This window comes from Ascaphus truei, chromosome 7 (genome assembly GCF_040206685.1).
Source record: "Ascaphus truei isolate aAscTru1 chromosome 7, aAscTru1.hap1, whole genome shotgun sequence".
Taxonomy (NCBI): Eukaryota; Metazoa; Chordata; class Amphibia; order Anura; family Ascaphidae; genus Ascaphus; species Ascaphus truei.
In genome coordinates, this window is record NC_134489.1 from 83962699 (window position 1) to 83987696 (window position 24998).

Here is a 24998-nt window from a genome sequence, read left to right on the forward strand (position 1 = left end):
TGACCCAAAATGTCACTCAAACTTTTTCATCTGATGAATAAACGACAGCTTTTTGGCATCCTATTTATCTGTATGGAGTCGTGAGTAACCAGTTTTGGTGTGCTAATCTTCTGCATATATATTTTATCTTTCTAATTATGTGCTTATACAGTAGCAGGGGTTCTCAACTGCAGTCTGCAAGACCCCCAACAGGTCAGGTTTTGAGGATATCCCTGCTTCAGCACAGGTGGCTCAATCGGTGGCTGTCGAAGCAGGGATATCCTGAAAACCTGTCCTGTTGGGGGATCTTGAGCATTGGAGATAGAACCCCTGGCTTATAGTAATCTTTCCTATGTGTTTCAGCATTAATAGTATCTAAACTACTGTGAAGCGCTATGTACATTAATGGCGCTATATAAATAAAGACATACAATACAACTTGCAAAATAGCTTTGTAGCAGTGTCTACCTTCAATACTTTCCACTGTAAGGCAAAGCAGTGCATTCATTTCAGCTGTCTGCAGTCTAGAGATTAGTCAACCAAAGCGGCCTTATCCAAAACCTGATATCTAACAAACTCCATGAGATATGTCTGGAGGAAGGCAGACATATGTCCTTTTTGCAGATTTATTTCCCTGGCAGCACTACATTTCCCAAAGTAAACTCAGCAAATGGACTAAAATGTTCGATGATTCATTCAGTATTGCCCCGTGGCACAATAATGAGTTATCTGGCACAGGCATCTAAGCAGTAGTACGCAGCCAAAAAAACATTCTTATGTGGCAGTGATTTTTATATCAGCCGTGACTTGTTTGAAAATAAAATATGTATGTACAGTATGCATGTATGTATATATATGTGTATATATATGTGTATATATGTGTGTGTGTGTGTGTGTGTGTGTGTGTGTGTGTGTGTGTGTGTGTGTGTGTGTGTGTGTGTGTGTGTGTGTGTGTGTGTGTGTGTGTGTGTGTTTTCACTGGACAGCCGTGCAGGAAAAACGAGACGGCACACAAACGGTAGTAGTTGAAAAAACCTGTATTGAAGTACGTGGCACACACACCGACATTTCGGTCCTCACAGAGGGACCTTTCTCATGGGAGTGCCTTGAAAAAGGTCCCTCTGTGAGGACCGAAACATCGGTGTGTGTGCCACGTACTTCAATATAGTTTTTTTAAACTACTACCGTTTGTGTGCTGTCTCGTTTTTCCTTCAAGCCTGACCAGTGAAAACACCTTATCTATCTTATCTCTAAGGGATAAGCACCAACATCTACTCCAACTCCACGTGAGTGCCAACTGCCTTACTGACATATATATCATGTCACATATGTATGTGTGTATATATATATATATATATCAAAGGCACACAAGTGCGCACCTGGGTTAAGTAAAAAGATAGTTTATCACAAAAAATAAAATAGTAGTAACTTGCATATAAGTTAAACTCCCAGGGTACCAGCAGCCATGTACTGTATAGCAAAAGTCCAGTTTGATGTCAACAAACACGTTTGGGATAAAAGCACGCTGAAGTTCCATCGTGTATGCAGATCGTGTGTAACTCCCTGAGCAAGTACGTTCAGTACAATACACATCGAAGTCACGTGGTTATCACGTCCATTTTGTGGGGACACTGGCGGTACGTGGAGGCTGTTACACCTGATTCGGACACACGGCCAGACTTCAGCGCGCTTTTACCCTTCACATATTTGTTGACATCAAACTGGACTTGCGCTATACATGGCTGTTGGTACCCAGTGATTTTAACTTATGGGTAAGTGACAACTATGTCTTTTTGATTTGGGATAAACTATCTTTTGAATGACACCCGGTGCACACTTGTATGTGTTTTCCTTTGGGATGACTTCGTTGAGGAGTGATTTTGCTACACATTTGATTGCCGAGAGCCCTGCACACAGTGTGTATATACAGGCATACCCCGCATTAACGTACGCAATGGGACCGGAGCATGTATGTAAAGCGAAAATGTACTTAAAGTGAAGCACTACCTTTTCCCACTTATCGATGCATGTACTGTACTGCAATCATTATATACGTGCATAACTGATGTAAATAACGCATGTGTAACAGGCGCTATAGTCTCCCTGCTTGCGCACAACTTCGGTACAGGTAGGGAGCCGGTATTGCTGTTCAGGATGTGATGACAGGCGCATGCGCGAGCTGCCGTTTGCCTATTGGGCGATATGTACTTACTCGCGAGTGTACTTAAAGTGAGTGTACTTAAAGCGGGGTATGCCTGTATATAATATACTGTATGAAGGTTGTGATGCCATTGAGTGGACCATCATCTAAAAAATGAACAGGTGTCATTATGCAAGAGAGAGCAAGTTTATATATTTTATTTTAGTTGAAAAAATTAGATGGATGGAAAAAAAACAAAAAAATACTGCATTCAAAAATTACATCTTAAGCACGTTGTAGGCTGAATGCATGAGCATTTCTTAATAATTTTCCCATTCCTTACTTTTGTTCCTGTGTACCGTTTGTAGTTCGTGCGCAGCCCTGCATTTCCACAACGTTAGAAAACGTTGAACATTGGGGTGTAAACATGTCCGTAAGTGGGACACTCTCTCATTTTTTAAGAGGCTGGCATGCAGTGGGGTTGTATGTTCTTTGGAGATGTACAGATTATGTTGCTCCCTTTGAAATGTTTCGATCCTCTCTTCTCTTGGCTGTGATAATGTATCATCGGAATCTTCGCCAGCCTCTTATTTAGATTCCTTCTACATGTAATAACTGGAGGAAGGCGGCCACAGTGTATCGTACAGTACAGATGCAACTGTTACTTTTGTGCTTGGCTGCAGGGCCACTGACAGCTTTCCCGGGACCCAGGACTAGAGTCCCCTATGTCACCTTCCTCCCTACTGACAGCTTTCCCGGGACCCAGGACTAGAGTCCCCTATGTCACCTTCCTCCCTCTCTTACACCCCACGTCCACCCTCCCTTACACCCCACCTCCACCCTCCCTTACACCCCCACCTCCACCCTTCCTCTCTTACACCCTCACCTCCACCCTCCCTCTCTTACACCCCACCTCCACCCTCCCTCTCTTACACCCTCGCTTACACCCCCACCTCCACCCTCCCTCTCTTACACCCCCACCTCCACCCTCCCTCTCTTACACCCCCACCTCCACCCTCCCTCTCTTACACCCCCACCTCCACCCTCCCTCTCTTACACCCCCACCTCCACCCTCCCTCTCTTACACCCCCACCTCCACCCTCCCTCTCTTACACCCCCACCTCCACCCTTCCTCTCTTACACCCCCACCTCTCCCCCTCCCTCTCTTACACCCCCACCTCCACCTTCCCTCTCTTACACCCCCACCTCCACCCTCCCTTACACCCCCACTTCCACCCTCCCTCTCTTATACCCCCACCTCCACCTTCCCTCTCTTACACCCCCACCTCCACCCTCCCTTACACCCCCACTTCCACCCTCCCTCTCTTACACCCACACCTCTCCCCCTCCCTCTCTTACACTCCCACCTCCACCCTCCCTCTCTTACACCCCCACTTCCACCCTCCCTCTCTTACACCCACACCTCTTCCCCTCCCTCTCTTACACCCACACCTCTTCCCCTCCCTCTCTTACACTCCCACCTCCACCCTCCCTCTCTTACACCCCCACCTCCACCCTCCCTTACACCCTCACCTCCACCGTCCCTCTCTTACACCCCCACCTCCACCCTCCCTCTCTTACACCCACACCTCTCCCCCTCCCTCTCTTACACCCCCACCCACCTCCACCCTCCCTCTCTTACACCCCACCTCCAGCCACCCTCTCTTACACCCCACCTCCACCCTCCCTCTCTTACACCCTCTCTTACACCCCCATCTCCACCCTCCCTCTCTTACATCCCCACCTCCACCCTCCCTCTCTTACATCCCCACCTCCACCCTCCCTCTCTTACACCCCCACCTCCACCCTCCCTCTCTTACACCCCCATCTCCACCCTCCCTCTCTTACACCCCCACCTCCACCCTCCCTCTCTTACACCCACACCTCCACCCTCCCTCTCTTACACCCCCACCTCCACCCTCCCTCTCTTACACCCCCACCTCCACCCTCCCTCTCTTACACCCTCACCTCCACCCCCCCTCTCTTACACCCTCACCTCCACCCCCACCTCTCCCCCTCCCTCTCTTACACCCACACCTCCACCCTCCCTCTCTTACACCCTCGCTTACACCCCCACCTCCACCCTCCCTCTCTTACACCCCCACCTCCACCCTCCCTCTCTTACACCCCCACCTCCACCCTCCCTCTCTTACACCCCCACCTCCACCCTCCCTCTCTTACACCCCCACCTCCACCCTCCCTCTCTTACACCCCCACCTCCACCCTCCCTCTCTTACACCCCCACCTCCACCCTTCCTCTCTTACACCCCCACCTCTCCCCCTCCCTCTCTTACACCCCCACCTCCACCTTCCCTCTCTTACACCCCCACCTCCACCCTCCCTTACACCCCCACTTCCACCCTCCCTCTCTTATACCCCCACCTCCACCTTCCCTCTCTTACACCCCCACCTCCACCCTCCCTTACACCCCCACTTCCACCCTCCCTCTCTTACACCCACACCTCTCCCCCTCCCTCTCTTACACTCCCACCTCCACCCTCCCTCTCTTACACCCCCACTTCCACCCTCCCTCTCTTACACCCACACCTCTTCCCCTCCCTCTCTTACACCCACACCTCTTCCCCTCCCTCTCTTACACTCCCACCTCCACCCTCCCTCTCTTACACCCCCACCTCCACCCTCCCTTACACCCTCACCTCCACCGTCCCTCTCTTACACCCCCACCTCCACCCTCCCTCTCTTACACCCACACCTCTCCCCCTCCCTCTCTTACACCCCCACCCACCTCCACCCTCCCTCTCTTACACCCCACCTCCAGCCACCCTCTCTTACACCCCACCTCCACCCTCCCTCTCTTACACCCTCTCTTACACCCCCATCTCCACCCTCCCTCTCTTACATCCCCACCTCCACCCTCCCTCTCTTACATCCCCACCTCCACCCTCCCTCTCTTACACCCCCACCTCCACCCTCCCTCTCTTACACCCCCATCTCCACCCTCCCTCTCTTACACCCCCACCTCCACCCTCCCTCTCTTACACCCACACCTCCACCCTCCCTCTCTTACACCCCCACCTCCACCCTCCCTCTCTTACACCCCCACCTCCACCCTCCCTCTCTTACACCCTCACCTCCACCCCCCCTCTCTTACACCCTCACCTCCACCCCCACCTCTCCCCCTCCCTCTCTTACACCCACACCTCCACCCTCCCTCTCTTACACCCCCACCTCACCCTCCCTCTCTTACACCCCCACCTCACCCTCCCTCTCTTACACCCCCACCTCTCCCCCTCCCTCTCTTACACCCACACCTCTCCCCCTCCCTCTCTTACACACACCTCTACCCATCTCTTTCCCCTCTCTTACACTCCCACCTCTCCCTCTCTTACACCCCCACCTCTCCCCTCCCTCTCTTACACCCCCACCTCCACCCTCCCTCTCTTACACCCACACCTCCACCCTCCCTCTCTTACACCCACAACTCTCCCCTCTGTCTCTTACACTCCCACCTCTCCCTCACATACACCCCCACCTCTCCCTCACATGCACTCCCACCTCTCCCTCGCATACACCCCCACCTCTCCCTCGCATACACCCCCACCTCTCCCTCTCTTACACCCCCACCTCTCCCCCTCCCTCTCTTACACTCACACCTCCACCCTCCCTCTCTTACACCCCCACCTCCACCCTCCCTCTCTTACACCCCCACCTCTCCCCCTCCCTCTCTTACACCCACACCTCTCCCCCTCCCTCTCTTACACCCACAACTCTCCCCTCCGTCTCTTACACACACCTCTACCCATCTCTTTCCCCTCTCTTACACTCCCACCTCTCCCCTCCCTCTCTTACACCCCCACCTCCACCCTCCCTCTCTTACACCCTCACCTCCACCCTTCCTCTCTTACACCCTCACCTCCACCCTCCCTCTCTTACACCTTCTCTTACACCCCCACCTCTCCCCCTCCCTCTTACACCCACACCTCCACCCTCCCTGTCTTACACCCACAACTCTCCCCTCCATCTCTTACACACACCTCTACCCATCCCTTTCCCCTCTCTTACACTCCCACCTTTCCCTCCCATACACCCCCACATCTCCCTCGCATACACCCCCACCTCTCCCTCGCATACACCCCCACCTCTCCCTCGCACACACCCCCACCTCTCCTGCTCTCACACCCACCCATCCTCCTCCATTACATCCCCACCCCTCCCTCGCTTACACCCAGAGCCGTCTTAACAGCATTATAGGCCCCCGGGCAAAGCAGTGCACTGGGCCCTGCCAACTCTCCGCTGCAAGTCGTAATTTTTCTCCTTCTACCGAGTAAGTGGGAGATTGGAATGTTGAGGCGGGAGATTGGAATGTTGAGGCGGGAGATTGGAATGTTGAGGCGGGAGATTGGAATGTTGAGGCGGGAGATTGGAATGTTGAGGCGGGAGATTGGAATGTTGAGGCGGGTGATCGGAAAATTAGTGTTAAATTCTGGTCTGTGCATAGATTAGCGTGGGGCCCCCGGGCAACTGCCCAGCGTGCCTATGCGTTAAGACGGCACTGCTTACACCCACACCTCCACCCCCTCCCCCACCTCAGCGCTGCATGATACTGGATATAAATAATTCTGTATTCATGTGATTTTAGATGAGACCATCATCAATACCAAATTAGCGACTTTACACTTTAAAAAGGAAGTGAGGTGAGAAACATTGCATGTCATTACATTGCATATGTCGAACGGTGATCACTATTAACCAGCTCCCTTGTGCCGTCTTTCAAACGGAATGATACTAATAATGCAGAATTATGTGTTGTATTTTTAGCACTGTCAGACATAATATTTTATTAAGATTTACCTTTTCTATCCTGATACCATCATGCATTGCAAAAAACCCATCTATATAACTACGGTATTAGGAAGCTGCCATAACGTATACACCAGGGGTGATGAACTCCAGTCCTCAATGACCACCAACAGGTCAGGTGTTCAGGAAATCCCTGCTTCAGCACAGGTGGTTTAATCTGAGCCACTGATTGAGCCACCTTGCTGAAGCAGGGGTATATATAGGTAATGTACAAACACTGCTCAACCTTAATATTCGAATATTATAGGTAAAAAGTGAAGCAGGGGTATCCTGAAAACCTGACCTGTTGGTAGCCCTTGTGGACTGGATTTGCCCACCCCTGGTATACATCATTCACTAATATGTTATGAGAACTGGGTTAAAGTTTATAGATGGATCTATATGTGAATATATACGTAGGTTTATTGATACTGTAGCAGCAGTAGTCACCAAGCACTTCATAGACCATACAGACAATTTAATGTACATAATTACTCACAGAAAGCGGCATTTGGGTAAATGCAACTATTCTTTCTGCGTTAGAGCTCCACTTGTCCAGGTAACAACATTAGGTAACTCCAATTGTTATATATGCCCTCTCAATTCCCCCCCCCCCCCCCCCTCTGATTTAATCTGACCGCGGATTATTCGTTTGCCATGTGTATTGTCAGTGATAGAAAAATATCCGGTAAAGGCGGATTAGCCTTTTTGAGACGGATCTGCGGAAATCCGTTGACCAAAGGAACTGGCTAATCCGAGGCACAGCCAAATCCGGCCAAAATGTCGCCCATCCCTACTGTGTAGTCTATCTTGAGCAGTGTTTCTCAACTGGGGCGACACGGTAACCAGGTGTGCTGCGACCTTCTGACCCCAGGCTAAAGCACTCTACCGGCTCCTCAGTGGGCGCACCTCACACCGGCCCAAAATCCACCTCTCCTCTCTCTCCTCTTCCAGCCCGGCACCGAGGGAAGGAGGAAAGGCGCATTGGAACCTCCCTGGCTCCAGACAGCGCAAGATGCGGCGTGGGGGGAGGGGGGAGAGGGTGTATGCAGCAGCGTGAGAGAAGTTGGGTGAATGTGGAGTGTGTTGAGAAAAAGGGTGAGTATGAAGTGTGAGAGAGGATGAATGTGGAGTGTGTAAAAAGAGGGTGAGTGTGGTCTGTTTGTGTGTGTCAGACAGAGGGTAAGTGAGGTCTGATGAGCAGGGGTGCCTCAAGCTTTAAATAAATCCTACAGGGGGGCCACTGCTAAAAAAAATAAACTATGCAAAGAAGCAAATTTCTTCACAACATTTCTCCAAAATGTGATATGGGAACAATATATCTTTAACCAGTCCTTGAAGCTCTCTTTGGGATCATATGACCCAGAACAGTACTATCTGTATATATTTATTGTTTTTGCCACAAATTCCAGTTCTGCCGCGTCTCACTCCAATGGAGTATAAAGAAGTTTCAGTTATCAGTGGCCTTATGGAATTTTAACAGGAGTAACTCAGTGAAGGCAACATTATCCCATTAATAAATGAGTTAGCTATGTAGTCCTCACATACAGAAAAAGCATAGTTAGTTTGCAGTAAATCCTATGAATGTGTAGTTGTTCACCTTTGTAACCTCAATCACCTGTCCTGGTAATATTAACAGCAAAGACCTCAAGCCCATTAGATGAATCCTCTCAATGCGAGTAGGGTTCGTAGGACATAGCAACATAATGCTAGTCCATGAATAAATATCCTATTACCTTAGAAACTCTCCTGTAAAATAAAATGGCATGACTCACTGAAACTGATGTAGACACAACATAATTACTCATCAGTGCACCTATGAAGAGCTGTCTTATTGATCTATCACATGGGGAGGGAGGGGGGCACTTCAGTCCCCAAGGGCCACCAACAGGTCAGGCTTCCAGGATATCCCTGCTTCAGCACAGGTGGCTCAGTAGAAGACGAAGACTGAGCCACCGATTGAGCTGCCTGTGCTGAAGCAGGAATATCCTTAAACCCTGCCCTCTTGTTGGCCCTTGAGCACTGTAGTTGGCCACCCCTTGTCTATCAGGAGGTGTCACAGCCTCCAGCAATAACAAAAATGCTGCATTTCACGTAATAAAGAGGTTCAAAAAAAGTTTTGTGAAACAACATAAACGGCAGCCAGCTCTGAAATAGTCAGAAAAGATTATCTTCAGAAGCGTCTGCGAAGAAAGTGAGAGAATAGCTGATTGATCTCAAAAGGAACAGGATTAAAGCAGGCACTGTCCTACTGTATGCGGAGAAACAACTGCAGCCAGCTGCCCAGGCCTCAGAGGTTCCTGCTCGTTAGAACACTAGCTATTCTCCATTAAAGAAAGTCTAATGCCGCATGTCATTCGTTTTCCCTTAATATATGGCTTGCTTTTGTTTGTTAGGTGAAGGTCCACATTTATTAAGCGGTGCTAGGCCATACGGTGGTGCCATATGTCTTATTGCATAGCACCACTTGGAGGATATGGCCCTGAAGAGTTTATTGGTGATTTTTCTTCCATCTTGCATCTCTTTGCATCAATGTATCTAGTTGTTTGCTCCCGGTTTGGTGCTGCGCACTTCAGCTTGCGATGTGGGGAGTATTAATAGGAGGAGCTCGTTAGTAGTTGCACGGTGCATTGATTACTGTATAATGAGATGTATCAAACTCTGCTTTTCTGTGCGTAGATATTCTCTCTGGTATTTGCATTAAAACAATCCGCCAGGTCTGAGGTGGTGCAAACACTTCTGGATAACAATTAAAAAATGTGTTAAATAAAACTTCTATCTGTACGTTGATTCATCAAACCCAATGTTTATTGGGGTTTATCAACCGCAAAGCTACTGGTTCTCATAAATCCTTCCGTTTATGTTTGTCGATGCCACCTTTGTTTATATTTATAATCTTTGTCTGTTTAATCTGTTTGTCCTATTTCCCACACCAATTATGTCCCCAGAAATCCGTTCTGCCAAAGAGTTCATGTCACTTTCTCTCCCATTATAATCATCTCAAATGTATCATTATTTTTAGGTCTGACCCCACCAAGGAGCCCTCTGGACTGAAATTTTAGCGAAATAAAAGAAAATACATTGCCAATCCTTCGGAGTGTGTCTTGCAAAAAATAAAAATAAACATTTTGTTTTTAAGTGTGACTTTCCTCTTTTTACAATAAAATGTACAAATGTCTTTTTTCTGGTATAATCACTGTACGTCACAATAGAACAAAATATTTATTCGATTAAAAATCAGTGCATCAATTACATTTTTAAAATGATGCCCTGAAACAGCTAAAATGCTAAAATATGTTGTTTTCAATATTTTTGCATTTAGCTGATTTTATGGCATCTTTTTTTCATTTCATTAAAAGTTAATGATATTGGTGGCATTCTGAGGATGAGGCAAAGTAACGCCCATTTACAATTCCATTATTTAAAGGTTTCTCCAACCCCTGACTGACCCTCTAAATAAATTCAAATATATATTTAATTAAACCATGACCTGTCCTGCAATTTTAGTTTTTAACTGTCTCGCAGTTCACGTTATTATAATGTGTAGTTTGCAAAAGAAAAGCTCCATTATCAGAGGTAACAACGCCTCTACAATTAGCATGCAAACCAAAAGACTATTAGCTATACAGTATCTGTTCATGCCTATGTCATGGTGATCACCCTATACCGTTTCACAGTGTCTGAATTAGCTTTAGCCGACAATGGGTTATCAGCTTACAAAAAGGTTCATGATGAGCACTTCTAATGAGTACAGGGGCTAATGCATTCGAGAGAAAATATAATCTTGTGCTATCAATCAGACACTTTATTCTTCATGTCTTGTACTAAGGTGTACAACGTCTGCTGTTCATTTTGTTCCATTATCGTGCATTACATGTCTTATTGACAATAAGTACACTGTGTTCATTCTTTGCTCTTTGTGTCCTTTCCCTAAACAAGGAGACAAGTGTATCTTAGCATTATACATACACTCATTCAAATATTCCCTGATTGCTTAATGATTGGGAGCACAAGTGTATATCCCATATATTTATTACAAATTGCTTTTATATGTCAGTTTCCATTCTCATCATCTATTTTACACTGATGTAAAATCATATTTCAAGGTCTACAATATAGTTGACAGTGACTTTTCTAAGAATTGTTTGATAAATGTGTTCTGATTATTGTTAAAGTAACCTACCTGTCTCTGAAACTCTTTTGACAGAGGAATTAGTTACTAAATAATCGCTAAATAACACAGTGTGTGTGTACATATATATATGAGCCCTGTATATATAGATATATATATATATATATAAAGAATCACTGGCACTCCAATAAAAATTCAATAATGAATAGGTGCATGTCTCATATAAATAATAAAAGTATACATTACCGCATAGCAGCAAAAAGAGAGACAGCACTCAGGTGAGTGAAAATAAATGTATTAAATACAGCACATAACTCCAACGTTTCGATCCCACAGGGGGATCTTCCTCAGGGGAAAATATATATTTTTAGTTAGGCATTCAGGCCTTGAGCAAATCTTTAATAAAGCTATACTCATTATTACCCAGAGTCCTTGGCTGCAGTGGAAGCTCTGTATGCTGCTGTGTGATTATGGGTATACAGGTATGAGACCTTTCTGATGTGTAAACGTGCTCATAAGTGGTTTTTATCATTACTGCACTGTGTATGGTGGATGGTTTTGTCACTTATTTACTCACCATAACTTATTTGTGTACCTATTAGCTTTACAATGCATTGCCAGCAACCAAACTCACACTGATGAGACCCAAAGGTCAAAACCGTTTGTTGGCCATGTCCTTTTTTAAGCCAGGGTCTTCTATAAAAGCTGTGAAACAACAGAAATAGGTTGAAAGGGCCCAAATACGTTTATATGTAAAAACAGTTATACAAAAGAAGGTACAGTATAATCTAAAGGCAACAGTATAAACCTTACCACATATAGTAAAATATATACAAGCACATATAGTAAAATATATACAACATTTATGGTAAGCTTCAGCCATAACCGTGTAAAAAGTAATAACCGTGGTTCCTAAAGACAAATAAAAAAATGAATTAGTTATCCAAAAGGAGTCGTACAAATTCAAGGAATACACAAAGTATGTAAGTGAATAGCATGGGTACCTAAGCATGTCCTTGTGCCAAGCATGTTCAGTATAAGCAGAGATGCATGCTAATATAGGGAACGTTTCCTCTCACTACACATACAGCCGGCAGCATTTGTCAGATAGGTGAACATCTGTAGCACATTCCCCTTAATCCTGCCCTCAGTCTCTGCTCAGCCTTTCCGTGGATCATCTCTCTCTGCTTCAGCTGTCTGTCCTTTACCAGGTCAGCTCCTCTGCCCAATTGCCCTCTGGTACTCCTGGCCAGACTCGCAAACAAACTTTCTCTGGTTCACGTCAACACATCGTGTTTTCCCGGGGTCATCTCAAAGTGGCACTTTGTAACGATTCTATATGCTGGCAACTCGTGAGAAATGAAAAGAAAACCACTCACTGACGCTACTTTTAAATAACAGATTATATTTAATTAAAAAAAAACTTCTTAAGAACATACAGGAATCCATGTTATAGTGGATAAGAACCAAAAAGTGATGCAATAACAGGGCTCATTTACGGGTCATTGCCCAGAATCCCTTGCTGCAGTAGAAGCAGTGTATGTTGGGTGATTATGGGGCCAGGCTGGGGACTTGTCTGGTAATGGAATGCCAGATACATTATACTAGCTATGCAATGTGTTGCTGGCCAATCTGACAGAGGAAGAGGAGGAGAAGAAGCCTTAAGTGAGTGGCATTGAACATGCTATTATTATTATTTTTATTATTATTCTAGATACTCAGACTGATATAAATAAATCTGTGAAAAACTGAAAATGTTCATTAAACTGATGCTACAAATCATTTGGATCTTCCCAGCAGCAATGTATCCAAGGTTTAGATTTACTAAAGGTACATTTTGCTGCATTAAAAATTAGCGTTATCAAATTTTGGGATTGCAGCGATTGTTTTTTGGGAATTCATCTCTATTTACGGAGAATTACGTATTGATAAGTGGATTGCCATGGTCAATCCCATTTGCATACACCAAAAAGCAGTAACTCATTGTTAAATGATGCTGGCGATATAAAGAAGTGTTCACTCATAGAAATGTGCATTAATCAGCTCTAGCGTAGCAATTGTGTGTGTGTGTTGAGTAGGGGAGGTATCACACCTTGCTACCATAGGGTAATGGGCCTTTTTAAGACAACCTTCTGGTAGAAATAATGCAACCCCTATGGTACCTGAGGTTACAGATGCATTGCACAGGAATGCCTAAAGGGTTAACATACAACATATACACCCTACAAATAAAGCACAAAAACCATAACATCCATGTATGCACATTTCAAGCCTTTAGTAGGCCAAGTGGTCATGTGTTGGCCATGACTGGCTGCCTCACGGGGTTAATACGTGAATGAGTTTAACATTGTTAATGTTATGTATGTGTATCATTCATGCTAGTTCCACCAGCTTTTTCTTGCCTATGTCTATAGTGGTCATTATATACCCAGGCTAATTCTGCCTAACGCCAGCCCTGGGGTAGGTGATAAAAATTGGCAATATTATTTGGCGGCAGCTCGACATTACCACGTATCAGGGCTCAGTGAGTAGCATGTCAATAGGTAATTAACTTTCGTACTCTTAATTTTCGTACATTTGCAAGCTCATTTGCAATAGTGTGGTCAAAATGTTACGCTCTTGCATATTTAAATAGGGGACACATACTCCTTTGCGCACTAATTAGTGATCCTGACGTTAAATTTAGCCCACATGTATCGTTATGATAGTAAGAGTCATTGCTGCATTATTTAAACATTAAACCTTTCTGATATACGGTGGGACCCTTAACGCAAAGTGATATCAATATCGAAGTTTGCTCACTCTAGTCCTATGTATTTTGCCCAATATGTGTGAGTGGGAGATTTGTGGACGGTTACACAGAATAATTGAAGGCGTTAGGTAGGAGTGTCCACAATGCACACATGATAATGGTGGTTTTGCACACTACTGAATTTCCCTCTGTTGTGCCTGTTTGAAAAATATCTTCCAGGTCTGAGATGGCACAAACCTACCTGGTTTATAATTAATTTGATCTGCATCATGTTTGGTTTATTAAATTTGGCATGCACACAAGTAAGAACAATAAAAATAGTGTAACGTGTGTAACAGGTTTTCCCCCGCCCTCTGGGAGATTTCCCTATTACACGGTATGTTGTGCTGGTTACCTGCTGGCTCACAGAATCGCTGGGTCTCGGCTGGTGTAAATGGGGAAGACAGGACAGGCTTTTGGGGTGATGGTTGGTTCTTTGTCACTGGGTGTGGTGCCACCATCTCCAGCAGGCTCCAGGAGTACTGGATGCAATCCCTGCAGGACAAACTCTCTTCTAATACTACCCCTGATTAATTGCAGTCTCAGGCCGTGATATATAAAACTGGAACGGCTTTATTCTTCACACAACAGGGTAACAGCCTACATGGTACACTTCTCTTCCCTCCTCTGGATGGTCCCTGGAACCAACCCAGGAGGCTTGAGGCCCCACGGGTCTATCCTCTGCTCTTCCTTCATCCCCTGGTTTGATGAAGGGTAGTTGTTCCACTCCCCTGAGGGAGGGGAAGGAAGGTGAACCAGAAACCCTGGCTCCACACTTCCAACCGCAACTCAGAAATCAGAACCAGAGAACCACCAAATTTAGACTCTGCAGCCCCTTATGTACCCAGGGGGAGGGTCCCAGGTCTGAGCCCCTGATTGGGCAGAACACAGACCCTAGGCCCCCCACCCTCCTTCTCACTCAAGGGAGCTGCTTACTGCAGGGGAAACCCCAGATAATTTTTTTTGTAAAATATTTTTATTGGAAATTCTGCAGACTTGTACATACAGTATATTTTTAACATGCATAATGTAGCAGATTCTTATACAGGTATCTCTTTATGTTCCATATAATTGGACAATATTTGTTTTGCATTATTTCCTTTTTGTTTTTAATATAGTAACACTTGAACCTTCAACTCAACTTGTAAACATTTACTTGTACTATGTAAATCCGTTATATCATTTTACCTTCAACTTATTCCCTCTTGATAGTATACCCCAGCCTTTGCTTCGTCTGTTTTGGACCTCTGACAGACTAACCAAGTCATTTATATAAGGACTCTTCCATCCTGCAGTATGTTTGTACTCTTTTCACCACTCCTGTTCAACCCCTACACCTCTGTCTGATATCCTGAAGTATTTATTTCACTAGTCTTATGGTATTGTCCATAGTCCTATTGGGTACCTTTCTATCCCCTCCCCCCCCCCCCCCCCCCCCGGTCTCTGTTTTTCTATTTATTTATTTTTTTATTGATGGTGTAGTATATAGAATCTTATTGGGGGATTCCTGGTTAGTGTGCGTGTTGCATACCATGGTGTGTGTGTGTGTGTGTGTGTGTGTGTGTGTGTGTGTGTGCGTGTTGCATACCATGTTGTGTGCTTAACGTTTTCTTGGATTTTTGTCTTTGTCTCGTCTGACTGTGCGGCAATGAAGCTTTCCCAAATTTGGAAGAATCGTTCCGCTTTTTTTTCTTTGTCTGTCGTGGCTTCCACCCAGTCTAATGTGAATATACTAAACATTTTTTCTCTCCACAGCTGCAGAGATGGGGGAGTGTTATGTATCCATTGTTGCAAGATTGTTTTCCTTGCGGCCATAGCTATAATTTGTTTGTTTGCTGTTATCAGTTTGGTCCCCGGCTGCCCCTTCAGCGTTTAGGTTTATGATATTAAAAATTGCATATTCGGGATCTGTATGGATTGTTGTATTCAGGGAATCTTTGCAGTACTCGCCTATTCGTGACCAGAACTCTTGGACCACTGGGCAGCTCCATAGGCAGTGCATAAGATCTGCCTGTGGGGCTGCACACTTTGTACATTTACTGTCCAGAGATAATTTTGCTTTGTATCTGAATTTGGGTGTAGTATCTGTTCTATGTAAAATGTTGTAGTGCATTTCTTGGTATATTGTGGATGGGATGATTTTCAACGATTTCCCAAACTGTCTCATGATAGTCTCCATATTTAGGTTTGGGCAGTCTGTTAACCAAGCTCCCATTCCCGGTGTGTTGCCATCAAAACGTAATGTTTTCTTCAGACATTGATAAAAATTTGATATTGGGATTTTCCCATATTTTGCCCTTTGGAAGAGAGCGTCAAGTTGATTGTCTCTATCTGCTGTTGGTAAGTCGTTTAGTGATGTCAATGCGTAATGCCTGGCCTGTAGATATGCAAAGAATTGTGTGTTAGGTAGTGCGTATTTATCTTTCAGTTCCTGGAATGAGTAAATTGTGTGATTTAGTTTATGCAGGAGCTGCTTTATTCCAAGGATTCCCTTCTTTTCCCAGGCCTCAAAAGGGTAATTCGCCTTCCCTTCCTGAAACCGCAGGTTCTTAGTGAACGGTAGAAATAGCGACTTGTTCCTTTGTAAAGACAGTGTTTTCCTGGCTCTATACCACGCTTTATATGTGCTGAATAGTCATGGGTTTTCTTTTATGGCCCTTGGGACCTCGTGAGAAGGCATATGTAACAAATATGCCAAGTTTATATCTGGGCACATTTGTTGGTCAATTTCATATATTGTGAAATAGTTTGTATGGTTTAACCAGTCTCCCGCATATCTCAAGAGAGCGACCAAGTTGTACATTTTAAGTGAGGGGAGGTTCGTAAAACCCAGATTAACCCTAACACTGTCTGCACTGGTACCAGGGTTTATGTGTTAGGCAGGGCAGATTAGTAGCCAAGAGGATACATGGCTACACGTGCATGAAAGCACATTTTTCAAGAGCCTGATGCATAACCTTTTAAACATCGTGGGCACAGCACGGCATGCCGATTTTCAACCAGCACAGAATATGTACCATCTGAAAATGATCTGCTACCTTAACCCTTTCTGTGCCTTGAGGGTTTCTAGTAACTTATTTGAGGCTCCCTTCCAAGAAAAGGCGAGGAACAGAATAGAAAGCTGACATTCCTACAGACATTCTAAAGATAAAACAATGTAAAATTCTGGTTGAACAGATTTGAAATATGAGCTGTGACCTTAAAAATCAGTGCTGCCAAGAAGCAGGTTGAGGAAACGGATACGCAGTCTTTAGGACCGTGAGAAGTGCACTTTACCTGGATACATATCCCCACCTTCTTTATGATAGTATACCTGTGTTCCTTATAAGGAAAACAAGGAAGTAGCTAATTGCAGGTTGGATTTCTTTGCTTGCCAGCTTCTTTCCTTATAAACGTGCACTTCCAGTCCTTGCTGATTTTGTTTTTTAGGGGAACGTAAGTAAAACTGTATTTAGGGTTAAACCCGAAATCAAACCGGTTATGCAGACTATAATGACATTCTTTTTAAATTGTATTTACACAGCCTCAAGTAAAAACGAATGGGGATTGAACTGATTTGTCTGTTAGCTCTTTTTCTACAAGGAAGAAATCATGTACAAGGTAAGACCTGTTTTATTCATTAATATGTATTGTTATATAATAACAAGTAGTAACGTGTGATCTATCAAATAGATTTCTGTGCTTCTCAAAATAGCCAAAATAATAATGACGTCCCCCCCCAGTGAAGCCGGCAACACATCCCTTTAAATGATGCTCTGCGTCTCTGACGCCTGGTATGCACCTACTCAATCCCATCTAGATATTGGATGAACATTTGGCGTTGCAGCTTCCCCTACCAGGGAGGCTAAAGCTCCCCAAGGCTTTAGTGATATAGCCAGTCTATTACCTCCCATATTGGAGAATATTTAGTGACCATGTAGTGAAAGTTTTTTTTTTACATCACCCTAAAATATATCACTGTCCATAGAAATATCCATTGTCATACTTAGTCTTTTTTCTTTTATATGTGCTCACTTTTTATTTCAACCGGAATTCCTATTTTTTTTGCCAGATTTATAGTGCAAATGTTTTGATAACACATGATCTGCCGGTCTGGAGCCATGTGGTCCCGAGGCAAAGAATGGGAACGAAACTCTTGCGGATCGTTGATGGTGTAACAGCCACACAAAATAATAGAAGCATTGCATGTTGTATTAACAGATTACATGTACAACCACTACCACACAATTGGCACTGCCAACTGTGGTGGTTTAAAGTAAACCTATAAAGATTTGTTCCTTTAGGAAGAATGTTTATTTTATGAATTTCATTACATATCTCATTACAAATACAAATTCCCTTAGAAATCTCAGTCAGTTCCCTGCATACCGACCAATACATGAAAAGTATTTTCAGGGAGACTTGTCAGGGACATCAGTGGAGCTTTTCATTTTCCATTCACTTGCATTGGGTTAAGAAAATTACCTTTTTTTTTTAGGGAGGAAGTAACAAAATGCTATATTTCTCAGCGAGTTATGAGGAAGCCTGCCACATAAAATAGGAAAGTTGGCCAGTATGGTTTCTTGTGACATTGAGCCTTGCCTCCAGTACCACTCATTAAATTGTAAGCTCTTTGGTGCAGGAATTAATTGTAGTTGAGTTATTTTCAGTACCTGAAACTGTCCGACATTCATTGTTATTTAACTATTGTTATTTACTTTTTTTTTTTTTAACTATTCTTATAGGAATAGGATGGTGATTTTAAAACAACTATGCCATTGATGACTTTCTTTGTGTCATATACTAGAAAGCAGATTAATATAATGTTCACAGCCAGACTGACTTTATTTAACACCAAATATATCTATTGGTTATGCAGTCCAGGAGAAGGAGCAGCTCAGTGAGTAAAAGCACTGATTCTGTACACAATGACACTGAGTTTGGCAGAGGTACTGTAACTGGTTCAATTTCCTGGTGTCGGCTCCTTGTGACCTTGGGCAAGTCACTATCTCCCTGTGCCTCTGGCACCAAAAACATAAGATTGTCAGCTCATCTGGACAGGCACTGTGTCTGTAAAATTCCTGTGTGCTGCGTACCGCGCGCTATACTGTAATTGTGAAGCGGTTTGAGTCCCATTGGATGAAAAGTGCTATATTAAATTAAGTTATTATTATTAAATCACTTTTCAACATTCACCAATAAGATGAGATGTATTTGCACATATGGCAAATACTGGAAATTCATGTCCCAGGAAAATGAGGCCACGGCGACACAGCGCCACGTTATTTTTTTTCTGCACCTGTGGGATTTAAAATGACTTTTACGAACGTGAGTGTCACTTCCGTGAAATATAGTAAAAGTTCACGTTTTCTATCGACATAATTAGCACAATAGAATAATGACTCAATAAAAATGTACAACTCTTTTGTGCATCGACCGAGTATAAAAGTAAATTGCTGCATGTGTTTGATCAGCGATCTCCTCCTGGGGAAAAGAAGGTCGAATTAGTTTTTGCCAGTTTCAGACATGTACACCTACAAAAACTTACTTTTCTGACACTTATAATGCAGGTATAGCAACATATACTGTAAGAAGCATGTGCACGCTGGTTCTGTAAGAAGCATCGCAATCTAAAAAACTTATTTAATGGTAAACAAGAACATTTTTTGAATAACTTTACGCAGACCTGGTTCTTATTAAAGCGTTCGAGGTCAGAGTAACTCTGTCACTGTTGTGTGGTTTAGAAATGCTTGCAATGTGTTATTTGGCCCAAACAGTGATATGGTTATTTGGAAACTGGAATAATGACTGTTAACTCCTTGTTCAATGTAGGAGATTGTGCAATGGGTGTTACCTGCGGAGACTGCTTGAGTTTAGGACCGCACTGCGCTTGGTGTTCTCAAAAGGTACAGCAAATATTTGCTTACACAAATGTGTTCATATTTCCGTGAGATAAATAAACTGTGGATCCAGACCTTGTATTTTTCTTAGGCTATATTTTTATCTTGTGCTTGGTTGCTTTTATAGCTTTAAATGTTTTCCTTGTATTTTTTGTAACTGTCCGCTTTAAATGTGTGAAGCGCTCTGAATCCCCTTGACACAAAAGCTCTATATAAAATGATTACTATTATTATTTTTTGGTTAAGAATGGCTGCATATTTAGTTTAAAGAGATGAAAAATTGACAGATGATACTAGAATACAACAGACAAAAAGAAAATAGACTAATTTATACAAAAGAAGCAAGTAAGTGAAAATGTTACGTGAAGAGCGATTAAACCTTTCTAAGTTAATTGCATTTAAGTTATTAAAAATGATTGTTTTTACCCAATATGTGGAACTATGCCTTTAGAAACAATATCACTGATCAGGAGTTGTGCTCACTTTCATCCAGCAAAGCAAATAAGCTTTTTAATATGCAGGTAATTCATGTAGCCAAAATGCCAGGGATGAATCTGAGCCAATGTTCTTTAATATTACAGGAAGCAGAGCAGGTCAGATATCTAGGATGATAACAGCAGCTATCTGGCATATGTAACAGTGAATCACTACCGTGAGACAAAACAGAGTGGGCGAAATTCATCAAGGCTTTTTATGGGCAACCAGGTCACGATTCACTTCCCGTCTGGGAATAAAAAATAGCTGGTTGTTGAAGGAGTGGCTCAGTGACTCGGAAAATGACAACACTGACTTTGTAGCAGACATGCCTAGCCCAATGTCAGCTCATGACCTTGGGCAAATAACTTTATCTCTCTTTGCCTCCGGCACCAAAACTCAGGTTGTTGTTGGGGAGGGGACTGTAACATTCTTTGTATTGGAGATTAACTGGGCAGTTCCTTGTAGTAAAAAAAAAAAAAAAATCAAAACACTCATCGGTGTGATGGGATTCCTCGGAAAGATTCAATCACACACAGTCATTTTTTCATGTATTTGCTTCTTGTGAATATGCTTCTGTTTTCTTACAGTCTGTTATCTAGTAATTACTGTTCCCTCCAAATGAACAGTGTCCCCTCCAAATGAACAGTAAGTTCCCTCCAGTGTCTCTTAAATGAATGATGCTGCCATCATTAGTCTAACATAACGACAAAGGAGAAAAAGTCTAGATCAGGGGTAGCCAACTCCAGTCTTCAAGAGCTACCAAGAGCTCAGGTTTTTAGGATATCCCTGCTTCATCACAGGTGGATCAATCAGCGGCTCAGTCGAAGTTGTTAGGGTGACCAGATGTCCCGTTTTTGCTGTTTGTCCCGGGGACCCAAAATTGTAGTAAATGTACTGGTTTTTTTTTTTTTAAATTGCCGCTGACTGCGCATGCTTGAGCGGCCCTGTGTGTCCCGGGAAAATATGGTCACACTAAACATAGTTACATAGTAGATCAGGTTGAAAAAAGACATATGTCCATCAAGTTCAACCTATGCTGAATTTAGACGACAGCTACTTTATCCTATATTTGTATTTACAGTATACTGATTCATCATGAAGGCAAACAAAAATCCCCAGTGAAAATGCTGTCTCTCACCTACATTTGACCTATTAAATAGATAAATAAAATGACTGCTACATTTTTTCTTGTGTCATGGAAGTTAAAAAAAACCCATAAATATACATATATGATAATGTCACACCTGACCTTTATTTTACTGTAATTAATATTTACATGAAATAAGATTTACAGACGAGTGATGCAAAGTATAGACAAAATAATGATACTTACCAAGCTCCTAATTAATGTTGATGCCTTTCAAGATAATGTTGCAATTACTTCTAAATTAAAATATTGGTTGTAAACAGATCCATTTATTATGCAAATGCAATTTTTTTTAGATTATTGTATATAATAATAAATGCATATCCAATTAAACATATGTCGTGTTTACACCTTTTTAGAATTATACAGATTCGTTGGCCCTTGAGGGGAGATGTGACACTCCAGAAGCTCATCTGGCTAAAGGATGTCAGTTAAACCACATTGAATTTCCAGTATCCAAAGTAGACATTCAAGGCAATACGCCCCTTACAGAAGGCGTCCAGGAAAACAGTTCAGATGTGACACAGATTGCTCCACAGAAGCTTGTTCTTAAACTGAGGCCAGGTACGTTATGTGATCCATTATTGAACTAATACTTGTAGTGGAACCAAATTAACACATTATACTATGCTTTGTGGTAGTACTTTATTTTACAAATCTTTCTATCGCATCCCAGGGCATACCTGAAAAATTATCTTTGTATCTTTCCTGCTAAATATTAAAAAATATTATATTTGCTGATTTGCTTAAACATTATGTCTCACGACTCGGTTGCCCTGTTGATTAAAATACTTGTGCTGTTCTGGAATCAAGCTAAGTACCAGTACTGTACTTTTATATTACACTTCAACCATCCAGAAGGGTTCTCAAAAAACATATGGCTGCCTGTTACAGAATCCAATTATGTTACAATTTACCCCCGAAGGTTCTCTCCAGCCACTTTTGATGTGGAAATACCTTTGACAGCCTTCCATGTAAACAATCTAATTGGAGAATCCTAATTATAATTAAAATCAGCATATACATATGGGAATAAATCTGTCCCTTTCGCCTAATAAATGCCAATGTTTATTGTTAGAGTTCACCACCAGCCATTCCTCCATCTTCAGCACTTCACTTGCCTTTGCATCGGTTGTTTAATTTCCCTTTTGCTCAAGCATCCATAATCACATAAATCTAACAATCTATTATTTATTTTTAAAAATCTTTTTTTTTTTTTGATCAAATTAGGAGGGAGGGTACAGAAAGGAAAATGGGAAATAGGGAGATTGTACATTGCAATTACAACACCTTCCACACATTCTGTATTGACTTCTTTATTAATTATATAATTATACTCTGGTTCTTTCGCACTCTCAACCAAGTAACCCTAGGACTCCATCACAACCACACACAGGAACTTCTTCTATCGTCAGTCATACCTTAAATATATTGCTGGTAACCTATTTGTTTCAATTGTAAGAAGCCAAATATCCGGGACGTCTGTACCCATTGCATTTAGACAGGGGTCCCAAATCACAGAGAATCGGTCAACTGAGTCCCTGAGTTCGTGAGAGTGCAAATAGGAGTGGTGAAAGTGGGCACCCTTGTCGCGTGCCATTTCTGATTATTTGGGAGGGCAAAATATGTCCTGAGTTGCAAATTATTGCTGAGGGAATAACAAGCTATTTTATATAGTTATAGACATGCTTAACAATTATTGTTACTTCCATTATTATTTTCATTATTGTAAAAACAAAATTGGTTATAATGATAATGATGTTACAAATTTAAAAAAAAAATACTTCTTGAAAAAAGATTAAGCAAAAGGAAGATACCAGAAGATCCCTTCATAAACATTAACTAATGAAGAAAGATCTCCCCCACATGCTCCTTTTTGCTCCAGTCTCTCCCCCACATGATCCCCTCCAGCTGCTTCTCCCCACGTGATCTTCTTCTCTGAAGCTTCTCCCTACATGTTCCCCTCCTCACCAGCTTTCCACACATGCTCCCCTCCTTTCTCCCCCACATTCTCCCCTCCTTTTCCCCAATATTCCCCCCATCCTCACCAGTTTCTTTCAAACATGCCCCTCTTCATCTGCTTCTCCCCACATGATCTCCTCTCCAGCTTCTCCCCACATGTTACCCTCCTCTCTCACATGCTCCCCTCCTCACCAACCTCTTCCCCACATTTTACCCTCCAGCTTTTTCTTTAGTTTCTCTCTTTGTACTTATCTCTTGACCTTGGAGCCTACGAGAGAGCTCCCCCCCCCCCACACACACACCCTCCCCCTCGCGTATACATCCAAATAATGATACATATAAATAAATACACACAAAAGGTCTGGAGGTACAAAGGCCACTGCTTTTTATTAAATCAGATAATATAACCAGATAAGTGCCAACCCTGCCAAACTGACTCCTACCCACTCACCACTTACAGCCACCTCAAGGCTTTACCGAACCATAGAGCCCTATCTGGCTAGGTTAAAGTGCAAAAAGTGGTTATATTTTGGTAATTGCTTGGTTGGCTACTAGTACCTTTTAATTTTTGTTTCTGGGGGTTTAGGTGCTTGTTGTATATGTTGTATTATTGTGTATTTTGAACATTCATGCTTTTGTATTAGGGTGACCATTGCTATAGTAGCTTATCATGCGCATATTGTATGGTATGATGTACTACTATGCCAATCAATGGGTACAAGGGTGGGTATAGTGGGTCCAGGGTGGGTGGTTAGGCCTCCTGGGTGGGTAGTGGGGGAGGGTGGATTAACCCCTTAATTACTATAACGGTTATTAAACACTAAGGTGATTAAGGGGTTAGTGGCCATTAGATTGTATTTTTCAATGTATTCTTGCTGGCATCGGAGGACATGGCCTTGCAGTATGCTAACGAGGATGCCCTTCATGATGGCAGGGGTAAGTAGAAAGGTTTTTAATTACTTTAGTTATGCTGCCTGGCTAATGTTTTGTTTAATAATGGGCAAATGATCTATTATCCATATCTGGATATTAGTTAGTTTGCACATTACTGCACTGTATATGTTGGGGGGGGGTGTATTTATTGAAATGTAGGCCATCTTTATTATATTTACAACACAAATGGTACGACAGGCCAGCGGGGGACCACTTGAGGACCCCAGGACAACTGCGGGGACCACACGAGGGCCCCCAGACCCCCGTGGGAACCCCCCGGGACCCCCGCTGGCTTGTGATACTAATCTTGTGAATAAAAAAATTAATTATGGTTTTATGTGGGGTTACAGGTGGTGGGTTGTGTATTGATGTTTGTAATGGTATTGTAATGGTTATTGGTGGCCTAGGAGGTGGGTAGTAGGGCTGTTGTGTGTATTTTTGTTTATTGTGGCTATCGGAGTGGGTGAAGGGGGTAGTAGCCATGGCAATGCAGCGTTAAATGACGCCACGGGTCACATGACATCATGACATCAGAAATGCCGGAGGCAAGGTAACGGGGGGGGGGGCTCAAGCAGGGGGGAAGAGCAGGCAGGGGGGCGCAGAGGAACAAGTTTGCGCAACTTTGCACTATGGGAAATCTCCAATATGCCACACCCCTCTATCTGATTGGTTAGTGGGTCGGGTTCCCTGCTGAAAGTGACATCAGACTGCAGTGGGAATCAAACTGCCTGGAGGCAGATGTCTCTGCACTCCACTGT

At 43.4% G+C, this 24998-nt stretch overlaps 1 protein-coding gene across 2 annotated transcripts in view; it reads left to right on the forward strand.

Moving 5' to 3' along the window:
• ITGB6 (integrin subunit beta 6) overlaps nt 1-24998 on the forward strand; it is an 82690-nt gene that overhangs the window by 13787 nt on the left and 43905 nt on the right. Inside the window, exons 1-4 of one of the 2 annotated variants that reach the window (XM_075609267.1) lie at nt 17104-17277; nt 17366-17442; nt 19654-19727; nt 21705-21909. In XM_075609267.1, coding sequence (XP_075465382.1) covers nt 17382-17442; nt 19654-19727; nt 21705-21909 — 340 coding nt within the window. In that variant the 5' untranslated portion in view covers nt 17104-17277; nt 17366-17381. Of the gene's footprint in view, nt 1-17103; nt 17278-17365; nt 17443-19653; nt 19728-21704; nt 21910-24998 lie in introns of those variants that run through there. The other variant, XM_075609268.1, reaches the window with a different exon arrangement.